Source organism: Pseudorasbora parva, chromosome 3 (assembly GCF_024679245.1).
Source record: "Pseudorasbora parva isolate DD20220531a chromosome 3, ASM2467924v1, whole genome shotgun sequence".
Taxonomy (NCBI): domain Eukaryota; kingdom Metazoa; phylum Chordata; class Actinopteri; order Cypriniformes; family Gobionidae; genus Pseudorasbora; species Pseudorasbora parva.
The window spans coordinates 26,590,586-26,616,548 of record NC_090174.1 but is presented as its reverse complement, the minus strand read 5'-3'; the positions used below and the strand labels follow the sequence as shown (position 1 = coordinate 26,616,548).

Sequence of the window (25,963 nt, the reverse complement as noted above, 5' to 3'; positions counted from 1 at the left end):
CCACGTGGGTAGTGGGCCAGATGAAAGTGTAAAGTGTGGGCCGGATCTGGGCCAGAGCAATTTTGCTATCTGGGAAGCCATTTCAGTGCATACGGCTTTAAATTATAAATGACCTTTGACAACAGTAGAGGTGAAAGAATGGTGACGGGAGTCTCTGAGGACACATCTGTGCAACTGTTATCAATCTGAACTGGAGTCGGACCCGGAACAAGATGGCAGCTTCAACGAAATTCGACATTTAAAGCTAAACAGGACGTTTCTGAATGGTTGGTTAATGTAATGCCACTTTTATCTATCTTTATGGACAGAAAAGGGTAACGTTAGTGCGAATGCTATGTTTTTGCTGGTGTATACATTAGTTCATTGACAGATTAATGTTACACCTAATGCCAATAAAAAACAGTAACAGACACCATTAGTAACTGCTAGTAACACACTTGTCATAAAGCATCTACATTATTAAGCTTAGTGTTACTGCGGTTATTAAAAACGGTGTACTGGTTTTAAAGTTAACATGGAACTTTAAAACCAGTACACAGTTTGTAATAACACAATAACCATAACGCGCAATTCATTATAAAGGTGGGATTATGAATTATATTGAGAATGGCATGCATAAAAAGCATTCCATAATTTAACTTAACCACTTTAGCCGCATTCATCGTGAAGCATTTCAAACTACACTCACTTCTGGAGGGGCAGCAGGAACACGATTAGCTGGTACAGATCTTTATCAAGGAGCAGCTTCTTAGCAAAACCTGCTTTATACTGACCCTCACTTATAAAGCAGTCTGGTGAGAAATGCTTTGCGGTTCGTGCAAACATAAAAGCATTGACGAAAACAAAACTCAGCCACTGCGTCTTCAGCGGTTTAGATTTAGGAACATCAAAATGACTGCTGTGTTCATTATTACACCCATGAACAGAACACAACAACCGTTCTGCTCCAGCGTCTTTACTTATACAATGGCGGACTGTGATGATGACAGAGCTCGCTCAGGGCGGGTCTGAGGTGAAACGCTGCTGTCAATCAACAGTCGTGGGAGGGGTGTCTGACTGTGTGACGTCACATGGTCGAACGGCATGAATTGAGACAGGAGAAAACATATAAGGAGATTTAAAAAAAAAAAAAATGGATTTAATGCACTTGATGGATTTTTATCATTAAATGAGGGTTGTGTACAGGCACTGCCAACACACATTTCCATACAATCAGCTTGTAAAAGTGCATGTACCATTATATGACACCTTTAAAATTGCCTTATTATGCATTATAAATACAGATTTCATAGAAAGTGTTACCACTTCTCTTATTATTATCATAAACCCAGTAATATTTTTGTGGAAATCTTTTAATGAATAGAAAGTGCAAAATAGCATTTGTACAAATCTCAGCTCCTTATCATTTAAATGCTTCCTTGCCAAATAAATCTATTACAATATATATATATATATATATATATATATATATATATATATATATATATATATATATATATATATATATATATATATATATATATATATATTATGTAATAATGCCTGTTATATCTTAAATCATCTGATGAAACCAATATGTAAGGATATGTCTAAAATGACATCAGGCCAAATGAAATACAAAGTCAAAGACTTGTGAGACTCCAGTACAAAAGGAACACGTTTAAAGACTCATGTGACCTCTAACAAAACGGCTCGGGTTATGTATATAACCCTTGTTCCCTGAGAGGGAACTTCACACTGCGTCGGAACGACGAAATGGGGATGCTCCCTAAGCATCAGCGGCTCTGAAGTCTGAATAGAAACTAGACCAATCCGATTGGCGTGCGTGATGACGTCATTGTGACGGCGTACCCGGAAGTATAAAAGGGGAGCCAGCGCATAATGGCGGCAGTTTTTTGCTCTGAAGCATGCGCTCCAGGCGTGCCGAGGTGTGGCGGCGCGACGCAGTGCTCGTTCCCTCTCAGGGAACAAGGGTTATATACATAACCCGAGCCGTTCCCTTTATCGAGGGAACTTCACACTGCGTCGGAACGACGAAATGGGGATGAGTACCCACTAGGCCACACCGAGGGTAGCGCCTGCCCTAGTGTGAAGCCGGAGACCGGGCACAACTAGGACTGGAGCACCCTAGCGCCACGTCGCAGGGAGATCTAGGCTGTAAAATCTGATAAAAGTGTGCGGGGTGGCCCACCCAGCCGCCTCACAGATATCCTGCAAGGGGACCCCAGAAAGGAGGGCCACTGAAGAGGCCATGCCTCTGGTGGAATGAGCCCTCACGGCCAAGGGTGAAGGCAAACTGCGCACCCGATAGGCCATGGTTATTGCCTGGACAATCCAATTACTGATTGTCTGAGTAGAAGCAGGCAACCCTTTCTTAGGTGAACCGAAGCACACTAACAGCTGCTGAGATCTCCTCCATTGTGCAGACTTCTCCAAATAAACTCTAAGTGCCCGAACCGGGCAGAGTAGGTGAAGTCTCCCTTCTTCCGCCGTCACATGAGGCGGAGGATGAAATGCCTGTAGAACCAGTGACCTGACCACCCTTGATGGGACCTTAGGTACGTAACCCGGCCTAGGATGTAAAATAGCCTTTACTCCACCCGGGGCAAACTCCAGGCAAGTTGGCGTTACCGCCAAGGCCTGGAGATCTCCCACTCTCCTAAGAGAGGTAATAGCGAGGAGAAAAGCTACTTTAAAGGTCAGGTGTTTTGGTTCCGCCAGCTCCAATGGCTCGAAGGGGGCCTCAGCCAAACCTCCGAGAACCACTGCCAAGTCCCATGTAGGAACTCTGGACTGAGCCACAGGCCTCATCCTCCGAGCCCCACGGAGGAACTGTACAACCAGCTGGTGCCTACCCAAAGGCCCATCACCCAGAGGTGTGTGGAAAGCCGCAATGGCAGCCACGTACACCTTGAGTGTGGACGGGGTCAGACCCGCAGAGAAACGATCTTGGAGGAACTCCAGCACTGAAGCCACCGGGCAGTTAACTGGGTCCACCTCATGTTCCCCGCACCAAGTGGAAAAGACATTCCACTTGAGGCTGTACAGTCTCCTGGTAGATGGAGCCCTGGAGCTGAGTAAGGTCTCTACCACCCCTGCCGACAGGCCAGCCTCTAGGTACCTGGCCCCATCAGGGGCCAGACCCAAAGGTTCCAAATCTCCGGTCGGGGGTGAAATATCGTGCTCGCCGCCTGAGACAGGAGATCCCTCCTCAGAGGAATCTACCATGGTTGACCTGCCAGCAGAGCTATGATATCTGAGAACTAAACTCGGGTCGGCCAACGGGGCGCCACTAGAAGTAGGCTGACCCCCTGTTGACGAACCCTCTCCAGGACTCCCGGGAGCAGAGCGATCAGGGGAAATGCGTACAGACGCAGCCTCGGCCACGTCTGCACCATGGCATCCAACCCCAGCGGGGCTGGATGCGTGAGGGAAAACCACAGTGGACAGTGGGACGTCTCTCGAGACGCAAACAGATCCACTTCCACTGGGCCGAACCTCTCGCACATGGCCTCCACCACCTCGGGGTGGAGCCGCCACTCCCCGGGCCTCAGCCCCTGCCTTGACAGGATGTCTGCTCCCTGATTTTGGACCCCGGGACATACATTGCCCTAATGGACAACAGTTTCCCTTGGGACCACAGGAGAATTAGATGCGCCAATCTGCACAGAGGGCGCGATCTCAACTCTCCCTGGTGATTGAGGTACGCTACGACAGCCGTATTGTCTGTCCGTACCAGGACATGTTGGCCGCGGAGGTCCGGGAAAAAGCTCCTAGAGCTTTGTAGACCGCCATCATCTCCAGGCAGTTTATGTGCCAGGAGGAATGACGGCCCTCCCACGGGCCCCTCGCAAGCGGCCGTCCATGACCGCGCCTCAACCAGTGAGGGAGGCGTCTGTTGAAACGGATTCCCGGCAACAGGACGCTCCAAACACTGGCCCCTGGGCAGAAACCAAGGTTTCCTCCATATGACTGGGGAACGAAGGCATCTGCGCGTTACCCTGATCATACGGAACGAATTCCCTCTGGGGGAATTCCCCTTGGTTTTCAGCCACCACTGGAGGGGTCTCATGTGTAGCAGGCCGAACGGTATCACGTTGGACGCTGCTGCCATGTGCCCCAGCACTCTCTGAAAGTGCTTAACAGTGAGGCCGAAGGGAAGAACCCGATATTGGTACGCCTCGCCCCCGAAAGCGAACCTCAGGCCTCCTGTGGGCAGGAAGGATGGAGATATGAAATATGCGTCTTTAGATACATCGTGACGAACCAGTTCCTCGAACTGGATCTGACTCACGATGGGATAGTGAGCATCTTGAACCTGAATCTCCTCAGAGAAGGGTTCAAGTACCTCCGACGCACCCTTCCATCCTCTTTGGGAACCATGAAGTAGTGACCGTAAAGCCGGACTCCCTGTCTGGCGGAGGGATACACTATATAGCCTCCTTTACCATCAGGGAGCACACTTCCTGTTCCCTAACCTGCCACTGGGCTGGGCACACCACTATTCAGGCCACACCGATGAACCCCGGTGGTGGAACGCTGAACTGCAGTCTCTACCCTTTGCCCAAGGTACACAGGGCCCCAGCAGATATATTCGGGAGCATAACCATGCGCCGAGATATTCTACTAGGGGAACCAGCCTCTCAAGGCTGGTCCCTGGTACCCACCGAACCTCCTGCCCGACCCCCTGAAGCGGCCACCCGGCAGGGCTTAGTCGGGGAGGATTTTCGGTGTGCGAACACGTTCGCTGCCCAGCCGAGGTCTCCCTAGAGGCGGCAAGAGTAGCATGTGTTCGCAGGAAGTCAATGTGGCCCGAGCGTCATAGACGGCGGATCGCAGCATCGACTTCCAGAAAACTCCACAGAGGAGGCGACCTCGATCGCTCCTCTGGAGAGGGGGCTGGCCAGCAGGCCACTGGGCTGGGCATACCACCATTCAGACCACACCGATGACTTCGGTATTGGAACACTGAACTGCAGTCTGCGCCCTTTGCCCATGGTACATAGGGCCCAAGCAGATATATTAGGAGCATAATGACTATGCGCTGATATATCCAACTAGGGGAACCAGCCTCTCAAGGCTGGTCTCTGGTACCCACCGAGCCTCCTGCCCGACCCCCTGAAGCGGCCACCCGGCAGGGCTTAGTCGGGGAGGATTTTCGGTGTGCGAACGCGTTTGCTGCCCAGCTGCAGTCTTTCTAGAGGCGGCTAGAGCAGCATGCGTTCGCTGGAAGCCAATGTGGCCCGAGCGTCGTAGACGGCGGATCGCAGCATCGACTTCCAGAAGACTCCACAGAGGAGGCGACCTCGATCGCTCCCCGGGAGCAATAATAATTGGATGATAGGTTGAAATACCTAACCCCTCAAAGTCAGATAAATCTCATTTAATTGCACAGAATTAAATGCCATCAAAACACCCAAATAGTGAACACAACTGGGATGATAGGCTGATAATCCAACTCCTCAAAGTTAGATAAATCCCATTTATTTCCTCAGAAATAAATGCCACCATAATCACCCATCACGTGAACATGCTGAATGATAGGCTGAATAGACATATCTAACTCCTCAAAGTCAGATAATGTTTAATTTAAATTCTTTCTCAGAATTAAATGCAGCCCTAATCACCAGACCATACTGTTTAAATATGTATTCAACTACTCGTCATCTACCCGCTGCCTCAGCAACGCGAGATTCAAAAATCTTCCCAACATATTTGGCTTTCATCCCTCGAGATGAAAGACCACAGGCGCGTGGCTGAAACACTCGAAACGCACGTTTCTGTACGCTACGAGCATTTCTCAATGACCAGCCAGCACCCTCAGGAGCTGACTGCAAGCCTCGCTAAACAGTATCACATGTACACATATAGCGTGTGTTCACTTTCTGTTGCAGACCCTTAATGCACGCGCTGCCTCGGCAACGCGAGATCGAGCCTGTATTATAAGGTGGCGAGCTCTCGTTTGCTTCACTCAGTCGACGCTGAGCACATCTAATTCCTCGGAATCAGTTTGCTCAAGCATCTGGTTCTCCCTCCCGGGGAAGAGCCGCATCGCGGGCTTCCGCACGGGAACGGAGAACACGGGGTTACTACAGGCAGCCCCCTCGGGGACTGCCTGAACACCTTATTATGAATGAAGCAGTGTGTATGGTGTTTTAACGTCACCCGCCTCGATGCTGAGCACATCTAATTCCTCAGAATCAGATAGCTCAAGCATCAGACCCTCCAACCCGGGGGAAGATGCCGCCAAGCGGGCTTCCACACGGGGAGGAAGATCGTCGGAACTGTCAGAGGAGGATTGGGAAAGTGCCGCGGCAGTCCCGAAACCCTCTGACAAGTCCCGCTGTGAGCCCCATGATCTGCGACGCCGAGCCGCCTCAGCGACCGCGGGTCCAGAACCACGGGGCTCACGAGGCTGGCCGGTCTCATCGAACACGGCCAGCTGAGAGCGGAGCAGTCTGAGTGTCAGCCGCTCACAGTATTCACAGGCGGCTCCCTCGAGAGCCGCCCGAGCGTGCTGCACACCCAGACACTGCACACAAAGCATGTGTGTATCCGAGCCCGAGATGTAACGAGGGCAAGGATGCACACACTGCTTGAATTCTCTCTCCATTCTCACTTTTATTAAACTAGTCAAACACACTCTTTCAATCGCAACTGGACAAACAACAGTAAATAGACAGACAATGTAACACAGAGCGCCTGCTGAAGAGCAAAGACTGCCGCCATTATGCGCCGGCTCCCCTTTTATACTTCCGGGTACGCCGTCACAATGACGTCATCACGCACGCCAATCGGATTGGTCTAGTTTCTATTCAGACTTCAGAGCCGCTGATGCTTAGGGAGCATCCCCATTTCGTCGTTCCGACGCAGTGTGAAGTTCCCTCGATAAAGGGAACTAACATGACTTTAACATATTTCTACTTGATTTAAAATTAAATAAATTATTTTGCAATGTGTGTGAAATTACACTTTCCAGCTATAATTATCATATAGTCAAGCTTCTTTCACATCTTTGTTAGTTTAAAGTCTATCTAGTGAAAAGAAAGACCCCTCTAGAGGGTAATGATAAATGTAGTCTTAACAGTGTGAAGAACTTGAGACCGATAACAGGCCACTGCAGGGTTATAATTGTTTTTATAGAGTACAAAGAAGAGGTTCCTAAAACTAATCATGAGAAACCGATAGCTAGGCTACCATAAATAAATAAACACATTAATACACTTTAATCAGCAGTTTTATATTCTATCAGCATTGCTGATTTGATTACATGAATCGTCAATCATAACTACACACAATCTTGTACTCCTATCTTTATTAGATTTGGTTCAAATTTTGTTTATGATGATGTAATGTAATACATTTTGAAACCTTGTTGAAAAAATAAGTTGAAATATATAGATGGAGAAAACCAATGGGAAAAAATCTTCCAGAACCCAGGCTCCTGGAAAAGTGAGCGGCCTCGGTTGCGCTCTATCACATTGCTTGTCATGGTTTTGCAGAAAGTTTTTTGTTCTCAATTCGGAAATTTTCCACAGACCCCCTGGCTATTTAAGACAGACCCCAGTTGGAGAAACGCTGACTTTGATATAAATTCTTGTAAATTCTAGTCCTCATCTTTGCTGCAAAAAAAACTGTCCATGCACGTACTCTGTAATGAGCAGGCTTAAGATCCATAATGAATGTAAGTGCTCTTTCTCATGGCTGTCTGATGAAGGCTAAAAGTTCTCTGTGTGGGACTGAGGTCAGATCTCTGTTTGAGTAGTGGCAAAGACACAGGAAACCACAAATGAGGACACTAAATCGATTCATTACACAAGAAGTGGAGGGAGAGGAATGAGTTGAAAAGGCGAGAAAAGCCTCAGATAGACCCAGGCAGGCTAGACAGATGTAAGAGGAGGAGGGATGGCTGTCTCCTTACTGCCTGTTGGTCGACTCAGCATGTTTGGAAGCAATCAACAGAAACTTCAAGAGGCCTTCCTGCTGTGGAGTATGTCCAAACAGAAGAAAAAAAGAGCTGACTTGCAATGCATTTGAAGAGCTTGTGAGTAATTGGTTCATTCAAACAGCTCCAAAACCTGTCAATGGGATTTATATATGTTTTAATGTGAGTGGTTTGTTTGACCTTAGAAGTCCCTGGAAAAGCGGTATGATTTGTTTTTTTGATTGGTTAATGGAGGGAAACTTTGCGACAGATGTAAAAGATTATGTTGTTTGTGACTCCCGCCTGTATTTTAATTCACTAAAACAAACTGCCTGGCAATATAAGACTTTATTTGCATCAATTTGGTGCAGTTCCTAATCCAGCTAAATGAATGTAGGCAAATGAACTTTTCACTTGGAGTCTTACTCAATATTGACATGAGCATGCACCATGTAAAATGTCTGCTTGACTGAACATGTCAGCGTACAGAGACCAAACCGTTTAACGTACTGGAAATACCAAGATCATTAGCAAAGATTGAAATAAAGGGCTCTAAGTAACAGCAGTTTTGTTTTCACTTAAATCAATGTACACACTGTACAAATAAAGGACTCCAGATCTAAAAGTGCAGAACTGAGACATGCTGACATCTCCAGGTTCTTGATGTAGTGTGATTCATTAGAGCACTGTGTTCCATTCGGTCAAAATGTCTCTGAGGTTACTGCAGTTTGTGAGGTAATTCTTGCCTCTGCAGCACTGCAATTGTCTTGATTAATTAGAATACTTAATTTGTCATTAAGCTTGATTAATTCCATTAATCTATTAAACCATTCTGTGATGTCACTGGTATTGATTATTCCATTGGGGCAACCACTGCAGAAGCTCACAGTTCACCATGGCAACGGATGTTTGAAATGTGCCCAACTGTGTCTCACACTCACTCAATTTCTGTGATTCCACCGGAGCATTTATTCAGTAATCTCAGGATATTAATCACTTTTAACACCTCGTGAGCTAGAAAATTATTCAGATGTGATGACATTCCCGGCATCTCATGAACCACCTTCCATGTCCGATGAAAAATGGCACAACCGCATCTATTACAGAGCTGTCTATCAAAAATAACAAATGGAATTATATCAATGCAGGACAAAATATCCTGAAAAGGCTGCTACCGGCCCCTTTATTAAGTATAACTGCTCGCTAACACAGATATCTAAAAAGCCAATCACATGGCAGCAACTCAATGCATTTAGGCATGTAGACATGGTCAGGACGATCTGATGAAATTCAAACTGAGCATTAGAATGGGGAAGAAAAAAACGATTTAAAAGGCCCACTGAAGTGCCCTGAAACAAGTAGCATTATTCAGTGTTCACATAAATTTGACTGAAACAGGAAGATAGGGCAGACATATCGAACAGTTTCTCTCTTTTGTTTTTTTACATAGCCAATGGCGGTTTGTTTACATCACAGCTCTGCCAGAGCCATTGAGCTCGGTGAAGCTACAGTTTTCTCCTAATCTCGAACTGTTTCTCCTCCTAATCTCCTGCGTATAACTTTAAAATATAGCATTCTGTGAAGAATTGAGGTGGTTCTGATACATGTTATGGTATATGCCAACCCAGGCATATGATCCACTCTTTGCTATTGTGTCTCTGGACCGGATCAGACTTTGTCTGTGCTGAGGCATAAACAGACTTATTTACTAGGAGTGACACAGTTCACAAAACCCACGGTTCGGATCACGGTTTTAGGGGTCACGGTTTTTGGTTTTGTACAGTTCTTATTGAAGATTTTTTTCTTATTTTTAACACTCCAGAAATTTACTACAGCATATGACATATAGTTTAATTTTCCACATTTTAGGATACAGTAGGCTATTTTAAAAAGTTATATCATGTAGAAGTTTTCTAACTGGCTGTCTCCTGCTTACACTGTCCAACACATTGGCGTAACATTTTGCAGGTAAATCATGTCGATTTGGATCAGAACAATGCACTGTCCAAGCTTCAAAGGCCAGTTTAAATTATTAAAACTAGAAGCTTATCTTATGTAATGTTACATTTATCTTGTGAACTTTACTTGTATACAACATGTTATATGCATGTTCGGTTTGGGACAGAGGGGAACACGCATTTGCAGCAAATATGCTGCCCATCATAAATCAAAGCAGGAGAATAACAGGTGCCAGAGGAGAACACTGGAAAAGGTGACAGAATGGACGATATTTGTCTGTATTTGCAATACACAAGCCGTGGTTTAGCTGCGCGAGACAAACGCCCACTCTCCATAAACACTTCTTCTGCCCTGCCAACTCACTGCTTGCGCGTGCGGTGTAATACCGGCGTTATACGACACAGGCGCATCCTCCAACTCTGGCCAGCCTTCCTAATCTCTCCAAGTAACATACGGGCACAAGGCTATATTGCGCATGCGTCAAACCATGTGACGCACACTCTCCGAACCAAGACAAGCGTACCAAACAGTTCATTTTTTTCCTGTACCGTGCCACCTCTATTATTTACACTGTTTGAATTGTTCCCTAGCCCCTATATAGTCCATTATGTGCCATTCACCATGCAGAAAAAAAGTGACTGATTTTAGTCACAGTTTCAGTGTCTATTTGGGGGTGGGACCCTGTAGATTCTAGAGAGCATTTGATTGGACAGAAGATGAGAAGATGAAGTTTTGGGTGATGATGTCATCAAAATCATAGTTTCATATTGGAGGAAGTGAGAGACTGTAAGTTTTAAATGCTTATTTCTTCTAAATGCAAATGTTGTCATTGTTTTAGAGCACACTATTATAGATAACAATAAGGGTAAATTACTCCAAAAATGTAATTTTGATTTCATTGGGACTTTGAATATGGACATGGTTGTTGGTGCCAGATGGGCTGGTCTGAGTATTTTAGAAACTGCTAATCTACTGGAATTTGCACGCAGGGCCATCTCTAAGGCTCACAAAGAATGGTCCAAAAAAGAGAAAATATCCAGTGAACGGTAAAAATGCCTTGTTGATGCCTGAGGTCAGATGAGAATGGTACAAAGGCAACAGTAACTCAAATTACCACTTGTTATAACCAAGGTCTGCAGAAGAGCATCTTTAACACATTAGAGCAGCAGACCACACCGAGTGCAACTCCTTTCAGCTAAGGACAAGAAACTGAGGCTACAATTCACACAGGCTCACCAAAAGTGAACAGTAGAAGACTGGAAAAATATTGCCTTGTCTGATGAGTCTCAATTTCTGCTGTGACGTTCAGATGGTAGAGTCAGATTTCATACATAATAAAAATGAAAGCATTGATATATTCTGCCTTGTATCAACGGTTCAGGCTGGTGGTGTAATGGTGTGTGTGTGTGTGTTGGGGAGGGGGGGGGGGGGTATTTTCTTAGAACACTTTGGGCCCCTTAATGCCAACTAAGCATCATTTGCCAACACAGCCAATTTTATTCATAATAATACTACACATTTAAATGAAAACAAATTTTGAGCCAGTGATTTAAAGCCAGGAATATAATAAAATAAGGTTAAATAGGACGTGATGACTGTGATATCAAGATGCTTGGCTTGAATGACAGCAAATAGCTCTCGCTTGAAGCCTGAGGTAAGGTGATCGGTTACCTTAATGAACAATGAGTGAGCAAGCTGAAACAAGATGCTCTAGGGAGAAGGGATAACTGGGATTTTGTTGAAACTTTGATTCTTGGAGCTAAATAGCAAGAACCTTGTCCTCACGACAAAGCTTTGATCTTTGCTGAGGTTCTGCATTAGGGATCACCTAAACACTGACTTTTGTTTTATGTAGACTACACCCTGAGCTATGCTGCAGTGATCTTTTCATTACGACACACATTTTATCTTTTCATGTAATCATTCACAGCTGTTCCGTACAGTTCTGTGAATCAGAGCCAATAACGGACAACATAACAGTAGACTGTTCGTAAGCATATAAGGAGATTTTAATAAACCCTACCTGCAGCCACTGGGACTGATCACTGTGTCCAGATGTCCAGGCATTGACCTTCCCTTGTTTATCCAGTCTTGCTTTCCCAGGCTCCCAGGTGAACATGTCCATGTTAAGAGTTCTAAAGATGCTGGAGGCTGTGATTTGGTAGTCCTGAATGTGACCAGACTTCATACCCATTGGCTCCGAACACCCTGAAGAATTCAGAGGCATGTCATTAGCTCACAAATCATATTACAGCAAAATCAATTTCCATGCGAGTACAAGCCAATATAATTATGCAGGTGAGTGTTTTAATGCTGGATATGTTTTCAAGTAAGGAGTGCAGGTTAACTATCATTTATGTATTGTTTAGCTCTAAAGAACAAATTCAGCATAACAACGTTAGACAATGCAGCTGCCAGGCCTCTAACCGACTTTAATTTCTTTGCACTGGCTTCCAATTCACTCCAAAATTGATTTTATATTGTTTTTAAATCCTTGAATGGATTAGCACCTGCATTCCTCTCTAATTTGCTATATGTTCACATTTCATTAAGGTCTTTAAGATCATTCAACCAGGGACTCAACCGGTTTCCTGGGCTAGGCAGAAATTGAGATGTTATTTTGCTTTTGCTAAAATCTAAAAACAGCCTACCTGTTTTATTAGAACTGCCCCTACACTAATGTTGTTGCCTTTCGATAGCTAGTCTCAAGGGTGCGCTATGTGCTATAAGAAAATATCTTTGTGTGAGCGGTTGTGAAGTATGTGTGGAAAACATGCCAAGGACCTCGGCTTTAAACTACCTCTTACGATGCCATCATCGGAATTTGTGCTCATGAGAGGTTATAATATGATAAACAGGTGCACATTCAAGTTTCTTTGTCTTCAGAGATCGCATTATGTGTGTGTGTGTGTGTGTGTGTGTGTGTGTGTGTGTGTGTGTGTGTGTGCTACACTCTATCTTTCTACTTTTGTGAAAAGAAAAAGAAATTCACTTTCTCAATGTGAAAGTGTCGCGAACAATCAGGTGACGCATGCCTCCTTGTTCACAGCCCATCCCATATTTTGAAATGCATGAGTTCTGCTTTGGGTGTTTGTGGGAATAGCATGATGCCCTTCCGTTTGATTATTGGTAAGTGCGAGCACTGTGAGTTGTAAAGTGTCTCGCATATTTTCAAGGGCAAGCTCCTATATTAAGATTGTGGGGCTCATGAGATGATCCGGCTGAGGAGCGAGAGACAGGTTCGGCTTGGGCAAAGGGTGCTGCATCTCTTGTTTCTGGCGAGAGGGATTTTGTGTGTGCTGCCTCTGAGCGTGCCTCCCCTGATGATGAAGCGCAAGAGAATCTATTCAAGGTGGAGACTTGTGCAGTGGCCAGGTTACAACTGGACAGGCCACAGGAACAAGAGACTCCCAAATGTTCAAAGTTAGAGGAAAGATTTCTGTCCGGTGGCCAGGTGGAGGTAGCATGGATGCCAGCCGAACTCAGCCCCGCCCACAACTTTAGAGCTCGGGCAGGTCAGTCTAGACTTGATCCATAGAGGAGGGATTATGCCCGAACAGAAACTGTTCGAACCAATGAAATTGTCAGGGCGGGCTTTAGACGATGATGGACAGATGATAAACAGTAGCATAATCATCCACGTCATCAAAGGCGCCTGATTGAATTGGTTCTAATCCTAAATGGAAAACTTGTGTCTATATGCATTCGCCTTCACTATTTCTCTCAGAAATTATGATCATGTTGGTAAATACTCGGTGTAAGTTAAAATCTATTTTTTTTTTTTTTACAATACCGGCAAAGATTGTTTATTCCAGCGTGCGTGCAGACATGGTTGCCAAGTTTTTACATCAAAACCTGCCACTGCTACCCCAAAACAAAAGCTTCTCTTTAAAAATGGCATTTGGGGGGTAAAATGTGTGTTATTTTGGCAAAGTTGCCTACTAAAATTTGCATTCCTGGGTCTATATATCACATAATTGCGGTCGCGTCACTTCAACCCGCAGAGATGAAAAACGACCCTCGGGAAGACCGCAGACTTGGCAACACAGTGCAGTTAAGTTCTGTTGACATTTGACAACTAACGTTATGCGTCGTTCTGTTGCTCTGATTGGCTGTAGGTCTATCCTATTGAGGTCTTTCCTGCTTTGGTTGAAACACGCCCCATAATTACAGCCCAATGGAGCAGTATCAGACTAGAATTGAGTATCGTGCCCTTAGGCTAAGGTGGAGGGACATGATTCATGGTCTCCCCACTTCTTTGAAGACCTCCATGACAAATTAAATTGTTCATTGGGGAAATCATATACATTGTGTGTCTTTGTTCCTTTGACGTCGGCATATTCAACTATAAAGAGTGTGAAGGCACTTGGTTATAAGATGTTGCCTCATACTGAAAAAATGCTCTAGGGGTATCTCTCTCTTGGGAACGCATTGTCTTAGAAAAAACCTACGCTCCCCACTGCTGTGCAGAACAACATCTGCGCTGGTGGGGAAAGTGTTCCAATCAGCAGGTCAAGGTTAAAGGACTTAAGTAAGTGTGAAGAGAAGCCATCAATGAAGAAGCTTTCTGTGAACTTTGTTTGGCCATAGATCTGTCTCTTTGTGCGACCAAGCGAATGGCCAGTGCCATCTCCCTGTGCTCTGCTCTGAGCAGACAATCTGCAACAAGCCCATTAGAGCTCAGCCTCAAGTCACATGCATTTGTCCGGCGCCCCACACCCACAAAACATACAAAAATACAATTTGAATTTGTTGATTTTTAATAGGTGATAACATGACTACAAGTAGAATTGTATGACTAAATATAGTTAATTAGAAATTACTTTGCAATATATTTTTATTATTTTGAACATGTTGAAGTAACCTTCTTCTCTGGCTAAATTGAAGGGGGCGGTTTCCCATCGCCTCGTCCCCTATTGACCGGCTGCCACTGTTCCAGAATACAGTCTGCACAACTTCCTCCGAGTTTCAATGGGGAGGTCTCCACTACCGTGAAACCGGAGCAGGTGCATTTCCTGTCACAAGAGCTACAATCTCTTTGATCTGAGGAGGCATTTTTTCATACAGAAATTCTGCCACAACACAGGAAGTTCCTATTTTCTAGTTTGCATCCACATACTTGAGAGGTCCAGACACTTTTAGTGTGTCTGCGTTGGTATACTCGTTCCCATAGAGCATAGCGCAGCATTGCGAGTAGCTTTTGAAAGGGAAGGTCTTGGGTTACTTGACTATTATCCTGTTCCCTGAAAAAGTGGGAACGAGACACTGAGATGCTGAAACATTTTAATAGTGTTATATAAATAAAGGTGAAATAAAATAAATAATAAAAAATGATTAAGACTATCTCATACTCAAATACTGAGCTGGAAAACGATATTAATCATTTATAAACTTGAATGCCTTTTCAGGGCTCAACAATAAGGATGGCCTAAGGCTAATGTGAAAGAGATTCAGGAAAGTTAATGGAAGTTTTACTTTTGGTGTTCTTATGTCTTATTGATCATGAATATTTGTATGCCTTTTAAACATTAATATTTTACAATAAGGTCTTATTTGTCAACATTAGCTAACATTAGCATGAACTAACAATGAGCAATGCATGTCACAGCATTTAATCTTTGTTAATTAAATTAGCACCTTACACATATAAATATGCCATCAATGAATACACAGATGAGGTTTTGTTGAAATTAAATGTTTTGTGATAACAACTATATGCAATCATTTTCCAGCAAAAGAGTGTCTATGAAGTTATGAAGTAGTTGTCATTAAGTTATTTTATAGCTGTATGAATTCTAGCTATTATTTGAATTAAAAACCTAATAAAAAACTTATAAAAAATTATTTGTCATTTCTGTCATTTTGACTTCAACTCTGTTTTGTTGCATTTTATTGACAGTCTGGACAACGTTTCAGAGGCATAACACCATTTCCCCTCCGGATGTGCTCTCAGAATGATGTATGCTGTCTACTGAGGTGACTCACCCGTGAGCTCACAACCCAGGAGCTCCATGCGAAGAGTGCAGTGTCTTCTGCACACCTGCGGGTAGATTCTCACATACTGAGCCTCGATAGGAGGGGTGAAGGAGTTGGCAAATGGAGTGTTGTTGTCAATATTCCCACGGAAGATCTGGAGAGAGAACGTGGGGAGATTTCACAAGACGAGAGAGAAAAGAGAAGTCAATGCTGAGAGAAGTCACCCCAATTTATTATACTGGTCTAAAAAAAAGTCATTTGTGAAAAATGTTTGAGGTAAAAGGGTCCAATCTAAATTAAACTGGACAAGGTTTGCATTTCTCAAAGTAAATATCATGTCGTTTCCAATCCTGTATGATTTTTTTTTTTTTTTTTTTCATCATCTGTGGAACATAATATAATCTATTTTGTAGAATATTTGTAACCAAAATATTTCGGTTCCTATTGACTCCCATTGTAATTTTTGTCCATATAATGGAAGTCAACGGGAATATCTTCTTTTATGTTTCATAGAAAAAATAAAGTCATACAGATTTAAAATGGCATAAGGATGCTGCCATAGCACTTCATTGATATTTCATTTATTATAATGTATTTATATAGAGATTATGTATGCTACTGTACTTTTTTAATGTTCTCAAGGAATTTATTTTGTAATGTATATGATATAGTACATTGAAATTTTCTAAATTCAGTGTGTACGTGTCTTAACATGTATATTTAATAATTTTCTAATATAATGAAATGCTATTAAAATGTTATTGAAGTAATTAAAATTAATTATTGTGGTGTTCGGGGGGGGGGGGGGGGGGGTTGTTACCTTGTTTACACTTGTGGTGTTCCCGGTGGTGTATGTGTACAGGAAAATAATGAACATGCTCCTGAAAGCTAAATTGTTCTGTTATTTTCAGTCTCTCCCATTCACTTTCAATGGTCGGCCATTTGACCATTTTTGACCATGCCTACTCTCAGATAAATGGCCCACGATTAATCAATTTCAGATGCAAACAGAAATATAAAATCAGTCCTAATTGAAAGAGAACAAGTTGACAAAAAGATTGAATCCAAGATTGGGTGAAAATATGGTATAATGAGTGATTTATAAACTATTTTTTATAGGCCGGTCATTTTTGACCGGGAACACCACAAGTGTGACTGTGTGCCATAATTGTTACAAAACAAAAGTTTCAAAACAAAATTCCTGGTGAAACATTAGAGTAGACTAGTGTGATCAACAATACCAATTTTCTTCAGATTTTATTTAATATTTCCAAAATTATTCAAAAATTAAAATAAATAAAAAATACTCAAAAAATTAAATGCCTACTCTCAAATAATTAAGGCCTATGATTATTCAGATGCAAATCAAAATATAAAACCAGTCCTAATTGAAAGAAAACAAGTTGAAAAAAAGATTGAATCCAAGATTGGGTGAAAATATGGTATAATGAGTGATTTATATGCTTTTGTTTTATGGGCCGGTCATTTTTGACCGGGAACACCACAGGCGTTAAGGATTTTGAACACCACATGAGGACATGTTTAAAGATATACATTTAAATTGCACTAAATGTACTTAAAGTTTATATATTAAAATATATTGCAAATAGCTTAAAATTGATCTTAAGCCTATCTTAATAATAAAGCATAATATATATATATATATATATATATATATATATATATATATATATATATATATATATATATATATATATATATATATATATATATATATATATATATATATATATATATATATATATATATATATATATATATATATATATATATATATATATATATATTTCTTTCCAACCTGTGAGCGTAAATTATGACAGAATTTTCATTATTGTTTTCAATATTCATTATTTAAGTATGCAAAATAGACACTGATCACAACTGGGTATGCAAATACTTAACTTGAAATACTTAAATATCATGGAATTATCACTGTTGTTTTGAACATAACTTATAATGGCAAAAATCTCCAATAACAAAACAGTGTCTGAAATTATCAAAATGACAAATACTTAAAGTTTTTAGAGGGGATCTGGACACTGTCTAATAGTAAAAAAGATGGCATCTATGATGAACACCATATGTCCTCTGAGGCCCTGACAGCTCTCATTTATCCCCCGAAAATCTAGCCTGAAAACGCATACGGCGTGGAGGGAAGCAAAAGCACATGCTGAGTGACTGATGTGGCTCTTTTTCGCTAATTAAAAAATTTTCTCACTATATCTTCCTCCGTGCCCTTGACTTTGTACGTCCTCCAGGTCTTTCCGTCATCGCTGTAGGCCACTTTGTACGACTTAACATATTCTGGGCTCCCGATGCGCTTGGCTCCTTGGGTTATCACTCCTGTGACCCGCATCCTCCTCTGTAGGTTAATCTGAGCGAGGGTGAGAAAGAACACAAGAGAGAGAGAGAACAGATTCAGAGAAAACGAGAGAGACAAAAACAGTCTTCTTTACAGTTTTATTTTGGTACTATATATTTAGCTTGATATTCTATTATAGCATTTAATTATTTTTTTGCTTATATATATATATATATATATATATATATATATATATATATATATATATATATATATATATATATATATATATATATATATATATATATATATATATATATATATATATATATATATTTTTTTTATTTTTTTTTATGTGCCTTTCTCATTATGTTTTAAGCTTATTTTTATTTCAGTAATTTTAGTACTTGCAAAATAAACTCAGACGGCCTTAAAAACCCTCCTGTTTGTTGAACCTATAAATTCAGCATCTGCTGTATTGTTTTTGTCCAGTTTTCACTATTTAATACAAACGTCTCATTAGATCTAGCAATGATGGTTTGGGTTGCTTCTGAGAAGTTTAAGAATGAGGAGGCACGGTTGTGTGCTGCATGAAATGGAAGTTACTTTACTCTTTTCTTCCTTATATTGTGATGTTTATCTGAGTGAAATGGCATCCCGAACAAGAACAAATGTGACTTCATTTTGTTGATCGGGAATTTATTGGACCATTGGATGGCCCAAGGTCAGCGTTTTCATTTCCCGTTGCTTCAACATTGAAAAAACAACAACATTTTAGACACAACATCACCAATGAAAATTTTTCATGAAGCTTCAGCAATAAAAAAAGCAACAGTAAATGTGACTACAAGTACGGAATAAAATTGCAACTGAGATTTTCTTCCTACTTTTTTCATTGGGTCTATGTATCATTTGGGAAAATCTGTTTGGCTATACTTTTGCATTTACCTATACTAAACACAATATGTCAGTGTCTTCTGAATAATTTGGTAACATAACATCTTGAAACATTTTCATATGTCGATGCTAAAATCATGAGATGAAAAGCAGTATGCATGTATAACTGAAACATATAAGGGAACCTGCTGAAGATGAAACCAGTTAAGTTAACATTAACATGATTTCAAATCAAACCATAGACCGGATAATTATAGTGTTAATCCCTTTAGTTTTACACAAAGACAGTTTCTAACATGACTAGAATGACTCTGAAAATTAAACGTTGCTTGCAGTGATGATGGTCAAGGTCTGCATTCCACCCAATGCCATAAATTGAGTGCAATCACAGCTCTGGTCAGATCATTCATATTTCTTTGTGATTTATGTCTGAGTTGCGCTGCTGTGAAGCGAAGCTAGCGATTGGCCTCTCATGGGCCAATGATGACTACTGGATGTAGTAGAACAAGTGGGACTAGGTAATAGACTAGGGTGAAAAGGAGAAGCCAGTCTCAGAGATAAAAAGCTCAAGAGCAGAGGAGCTTTGGAAGACTGATTTGGGGTCCTGCAAAGTGCTGATCTGCAAGTGGAAAAGGGTGCTTAATATTGCTAAAATGGTTGAGTCTTTTATTTTTGCCAGCAAAGATTCCTGATTCCATGCTGATGAAGTGAAATGCATTGTGTTTTAAGAATCTTAAATGCATATAGACTATAAAAAGACCAAACTTGCTATATTGGTGATGCAAGCAGATGAGCCCAGAGGAATGCAACATGCTAAGCATTTTCTTTATAATGGCTTTCTATCGGAGACGTGAATCTTTTCACCCGGCGTTTACAGTATTTGAATCAAATATCAAAAACCAAAAAGGTGCATCATGCCTAACCAACCCGACACACATCACACATAAATGCGTATAAATAGTACAAGTGTGCAATGTCGTGGAATGTATACGCCAAAACTCATTTTGGCGTGCATATGATACGCTGTTTTTCGCGTGCATATGATACGCACTTTATGGCGTGTATATGACACGCTCTCGGGTAGGTTTAGGGTGGTGGGGTGGGGGGTTCGTATGTATAATACGGCATAAAGTGCGTGTCATATGCACGCGGAAAAAACAGCGTGCCATAGACACGCCAAAATGAGTTTTGGCGTATACATTCCACGACATTGCACACTCGTACTATTTATACGCATTTTTGTGAGAAACACCAACATGAACACTTTACAGTTGGTTTCATAACGATAAAATAATTCTCTTTAAATGCTATTGACCTTTAAATGATGGTGCATTTTGTGTATGAGCATACAGTAAGTGAAATTCATAGCGATATTTACATATGACTTGATCAAACATCAATAATCTAAAAGATGTGCATCGTGCCTGACACCTACATAGACAATTCGTAGTTGTTTTTTTACTGTTTTACGAAAGTCATTCTCTTCAATTGCTTTTGAAGTTTGAAATGTGTATACCAATGTTGTATGCAACTTTATGAGAATATCGAATGTCCAATGTCAAGACAACTATGCCAGTCTTTCACCGGGAAATTCTGAGTCCATCTGCTAGCCTGTAGCCTGATTGCTGCGTTTCAGTTTGTTTTATCATGCCCTTCACTTGCAAACTTCCCTCCGTCTCGTTCACTGGGATGTGCGTCATTGCTTACGTTGCATGAGTGCCCACTACTGGCGGAACCTTTGCAATGGACTGAACTGGAACGCCCTAAACCCTTGATCACTTGGAATCCACTATGTAGTTGATTCATTATTATTATTTTTTTTTTCTTTACGGAATTGTTTAATGCAGCATTCTATATGCATATAGGTGTGTTTGGGTTCTTTTAAATGTTTTTAAAAATAATTTAAATATCATAGAGTTGTTTGTGGTAGGGTAAATTAAATGCAATATGCAGTGACATCACATTCTTTTTGCATTGTGGTATATGAAGCTGCCTGAAGTGCTCATATGAAGTAGACTCGCTCCCTCTGTCGAAATCAAGGGGGCACGGGTCTGTCCATATAAACTTCCCTTGTCCACTTCAGGAAGTGGAGCACACTTCAAAATGGTGGTGAGAATTTCCCAGAAGGGGAAATGCTTAGGAAAGTTTGCAAGTGTGTGTCTAAAAGTAGAGTGGAATGCAGCATATATAGTAAAGCCTACACATATATAGCCTACATATATTTAGCCTACCTAATAAGGTGCGTGTTTAGTGGATCCTGGAGTATGATGTATTGAGGGAACCCCCAGTACAGCAGCACAGCACCACAATATAAAGTTAAGGAAATTAAACAACTGACAGAAATGACACACAATGAAATATATCCCCCAGATTTAACGTTTCATCTGGAAGTTACATCAGCATTGGTGAATAACATTATAATATCGTTCACAGTAGAGACATCTGTTTTCATACACAGAGAAAGTAAGCGTACAGCCTAAAGCATAAAAACAGCTTTTGTGTATGTATCAGCTTTTCTGCATCACATACACTTACCACTTGCTCCATTTATTTAAATCAGTTTTTGTGAGAGTATGAATGTTTTTCTGGTCATCGCCATCACCCGCTTGCACCACCTGCTGGTGAGGAGGACTAACAGCAGATGGAGATCAGGCATCGGCACTCTACTGCTATTCCTGCAGTTCCCGGATATGTAATGTTTAATTTAATGTTGAATTCAAACCACTGAATTTGTGGAAGCAAATTTGTAAAGGGAAATAAAATGGACCAAAAATATTATAAGCTGTATTTTTAAACAGACTGAATATTTTGGTGAAATCTGTGAAATCTGAAAGGTGAATATGGATCATTGATTTTTTTATGAAAATGTGTGTGAGATGTTTTGAATTGAAATATTTACAGCTTAAATATGACCATGTTGAATTTCAGTCCCAACAAATGCAAGCCCTATAAGTACAATGTATTAAAATGCAAGTATGGTTAATATATATTTTTTTTTTAAGTTAGTGCAATTCAACAAGCTGTTTTGTTTCAAAATACATTTGTCATTCATTTTCTTCCATAATTCTCTTTATGAATTGGGCAATAAGACATTGACTCACCGATTCATTAAAATTGGGTTGCAATCTAAATAAAATTGTAATCACGGTATAGCTTTTCAAATCAAAAAGGCTCTGATTTTATCAAATAATTACTTGAATTGCAAATGTTATAAGAAAATTTGCACATGATTGTTTCCCCAATTTGGCAGTAATACTTTATTGGTCCACAAAAAAATAAAAATAAAAAGCATGGCATTAGTTTTGTATAATGACCTGTAATGGTCATGTGCATTTGTAATTATGCAGAAGTGAAAAAAAAAAAAAAAAAAAAGGAGTGGAACTGGATATTTTCACACACACACACACACACAGTTCACCAGGCAAGCAGTTAATTTAGACCGTTGACACACAAGCCTAAATTCTTGCAAACATCCTTGAAACTTATCAAGTGTTGGCCATAGGCTGACAGAAACCATAAATGAGTGGGGCAGGACCATTTTTGCACTGTTTATGACAGTGCAAGCAGCATGAATCTGGTAATGGAGATATGGACCCATTCGTTTCTCTGACAGTCAGACATCACTGCTCTCCTACAAAGATTGCTTATACTGCAAGATGAGAGTCATTTATATAAGGTAAACAATGACTAGCCGACTAGTCAACTGCTCTTCCAGACCAGTAGTCGTGGAAGCCCTGCAGCCAGCATTTCCATTTAGACAGCCTGCCAAAAACTGTTTCCACAAGACACTCCCAGTTCTTCGTTACATAGTCGCCCTTACTGAAGTACACCGCTGGCTGTTAAAGCCATGCCTTGTTTCATTATAAATTCTTAGAAAGGCCAAAGACAGAAAAACAAAAACAAAAAACAACAACAACCTTTCCATGCTAGGAAAAGATCTGGCTGATTAAGATTTGTTATTCGTCCACAGAGCATATTTTAATGTATTGTGTTTGACACAACTACAGCTGTAATATCAAATGCATATCCACATAGCTTTACCGTTTAAGGTAGGATTCTACTGCAAAACTATAAAGCTGATCTAAGAAAAGACAGACACATCCCTCATTGAAAACAACATTGCAGTATACAGAGTTTGTGTTATGTATAATACCAATGAGCCTTCCAGGACCCCACTGATTCTACTTTTTTAGAATTTAGCAAGTATTTTGAGATCTGCACATTAAATTGCTAGAGGCCTCTGGTTTTAAAGTAGGCCACACAACCTGACAGTCTTCTGGGAGTGTCTTAGTTTTGCAGCTAGCCTGTAGAATTTCAAAGCTATATTCTTTTTGGTCTTTTTCTAAAATGCTACACAAGTAAAATGCAAGCACAATGGATTACTACTCTACTGCTTTCGGTAATCAATGTTCTGGAGGAAATGACTAGCAATGCTAATAACTTAGCTACTAATATGCAATGTTGTATCTGATAGAGAGAGGGAACGGTGTCATTTTTGGGCAAGTTATCCATCTCTTAAATACTTTCCTCCTTATATTGTCATTCAGCAAGTGTAAAAAAAAAAAACACTTTTTATATTGTGCTTTTCAATTACAAGACAGTGACTAATTATTTGTGTTATCAGATAAAAAATATATTAGGAAAACAAAATAAATATGCAAAAGTAAAATTTTACATTAGTCGATGAGAAGAAGCTAAGTCGGCCAAGATTTGATAAGCCAGTTAGTAGCAGAAAAAAAAAAACAGCTCCACAGAAAGTGCTGAAGTCACGCAGACCGTGAGGGACAGATCATAATTGGCGGGTTCTTGTGGTAATTACAGTATATCAGGAAATCCAAACTTTCACCTACCATCCACCAACCTCAAACATGGCTCATCATTTGAAACATGCAAGTAGTAGCAACTTTAATGGCCACTTGCTTAGCTCTAACATTAACTTTGATAAATGTGTGCCTCATTTACCCCCAACCATATGTTTAAGTAATTAAATTAATATAAACATTTGATTAGTCAACTTCATTCATCTTTGAAACACAAATTAAGACATTCCTGGTGAAATCAGAGAGGTTTCTGGCAGCAACGTCATTGGAACTGAGGCCAAGAAAGATACTAAAGAGATTGTTAAAAAAGTCCATTTGGTTCAGCCTTAATGTTATGAACTGACAAAATATTATTATTATTATTATTATTATTATTATTATTATTATTATTATTATTATTATTATTATTATGAAATATTATTTGCAAAAAACAACAACAACTCTAATCTGCAGCGGTCGGCCCTGGTGGCCCGCTGGGCAAAAGTGGCCCGCCAGCAATAATATCTGGCCCACGCCCCCATCTGCCGTATCTGGCAGATTGTTTTGAAAGCGCTGGTTCTGTAACATATCTGTCGATATGCAAGTGTGTGTTAATGAAAAATGTGCAAAAATATGCAACAGCCTCATAGAGCGTCACACTCCCGTGCGGATAGACCCGAGTTCGATCCCCGCTCAGAGCGAGCAGTGTGAATAGGTATATCAACATTCACTTACAATCAATTTTGTTTTTAGTGATTTTGCTTTAAAAAAAAATATGACAACGTATTTTTTACGACAATGGGGTCTGTGTTTCAAGTTGGTGAATGAAGATACTTGCCATGTCTCTAGGCGACTGCTTTATTCATTTATAAAAATAATGGATAAACTCACTGCAAGTTACAAAAGACACCAAGTCAGGCAATTCTAGTTGTATTTTTAATTAGTTAATTTATTAAATTATCCCTTGACAATATTATGGCCTGCCATCTAGTGGAGAATTTTTATTTTATTTTATTTTACAAATGCCGACCCCTGTCCTACGCTATTCACATCAAAAAACCAGTAGAGCACTTCCAGGTTCTATGTCAGAACGCCACCATATTATTGGTCAGCTCCTGCATCAGCATCACACATGTGCAATGCGGTGCTCTCATGAACAGCATCAGCCAGTGGTGAGTTGTGGGAGGAGACTGAGACATACAAGAAGTAATTGTTAAATTATTATTTTTTTCTTTCTTTTTTCGCATAATTAAATTATTTTGTTTGATAAGGTTGAACCACTGTAGTCAAATGGACTGGTTTAACAATGTATTTACTACCTTTCTGGACCTTGAAAGTGGCAATGATGTTGCTGCCTATGACTGGTTCAGAGAGCTCTCTCTTAATTCATAAAAGATTCATAAATCTTAAAACACGGACACCCGGAAAATTCTGTTTATGGCCGGGGAGCGTTTTCTCACAAATAACGAAAAATTCTATGTTAACTTCCGTGTTCCGAGTTAACTAAGCTAATGAGAAACAGGTGTGCAACTAAACCAGTAACCATGGTAACAAATAAAGAGCAGGGAAATGGGGGACACTTCCCTGGAAGTCCAAGAAAACATGAACATAAACCTGACGAAATACATTTACAGAATACATTTCTCGACACGTCACTACCTCAACATATGGTGTGATTGGATTACTGCACTGACCAGCGGACCAATTATATTGCACAGCAAATGCCAGAGCCAAAGTCAAAAGGTTTTGTAAAATTACCTCCTAGAACTGTCTCACATGGTTGCGTTCACAAACACCAGTCACTCGCCTCTGAATGCTAGATAACATAAGAGCTTTTATTGCGTTTCGTCTGCACGCTCTGAGGTGCTAATTTATGATTTACAGGGAAAAAAGCATGTGGCTTCCCTAATTGCAGCAACATCCCTTTTTATTAAAGATACAGTATATTTTTCACAATTTCACAGGAAATTAAGTTTTTGTTTTGTCGATGGGATGGTTTTCATTCACAAATGTTTTATGCAATATTCCAATTTTGCACATTAGTTAAATTCGCTACTTTGGATGGAAACATAGCTATTGAGAGGG

General features: G+C 40.8%; 1 protein-coding gene across 1 annotated transcript in view; it reads right to left on the bottom strand.

Annotated features, from left to right (window-relative positions):
- edil3a (EGF-like repeats and discoidin I-like domains 3a) overlaps nt 1-25,963 on the bottom strand; it is a 296,332-nt gene that overhangs the window by 56,319 nt on the left and 214,050 nt on the right. Inside the window, 3 exon segments of the mRNA XM_067438243.1 lie at nt 11,907-12,091; nt 15,869-16,013; nt 18,099-18,254. Coding sequence (XP_067294344.1) covers nt 11,907-12,091; nt 15,869-16,013; nt 18,099-18,254 — 486 coding nt within the window.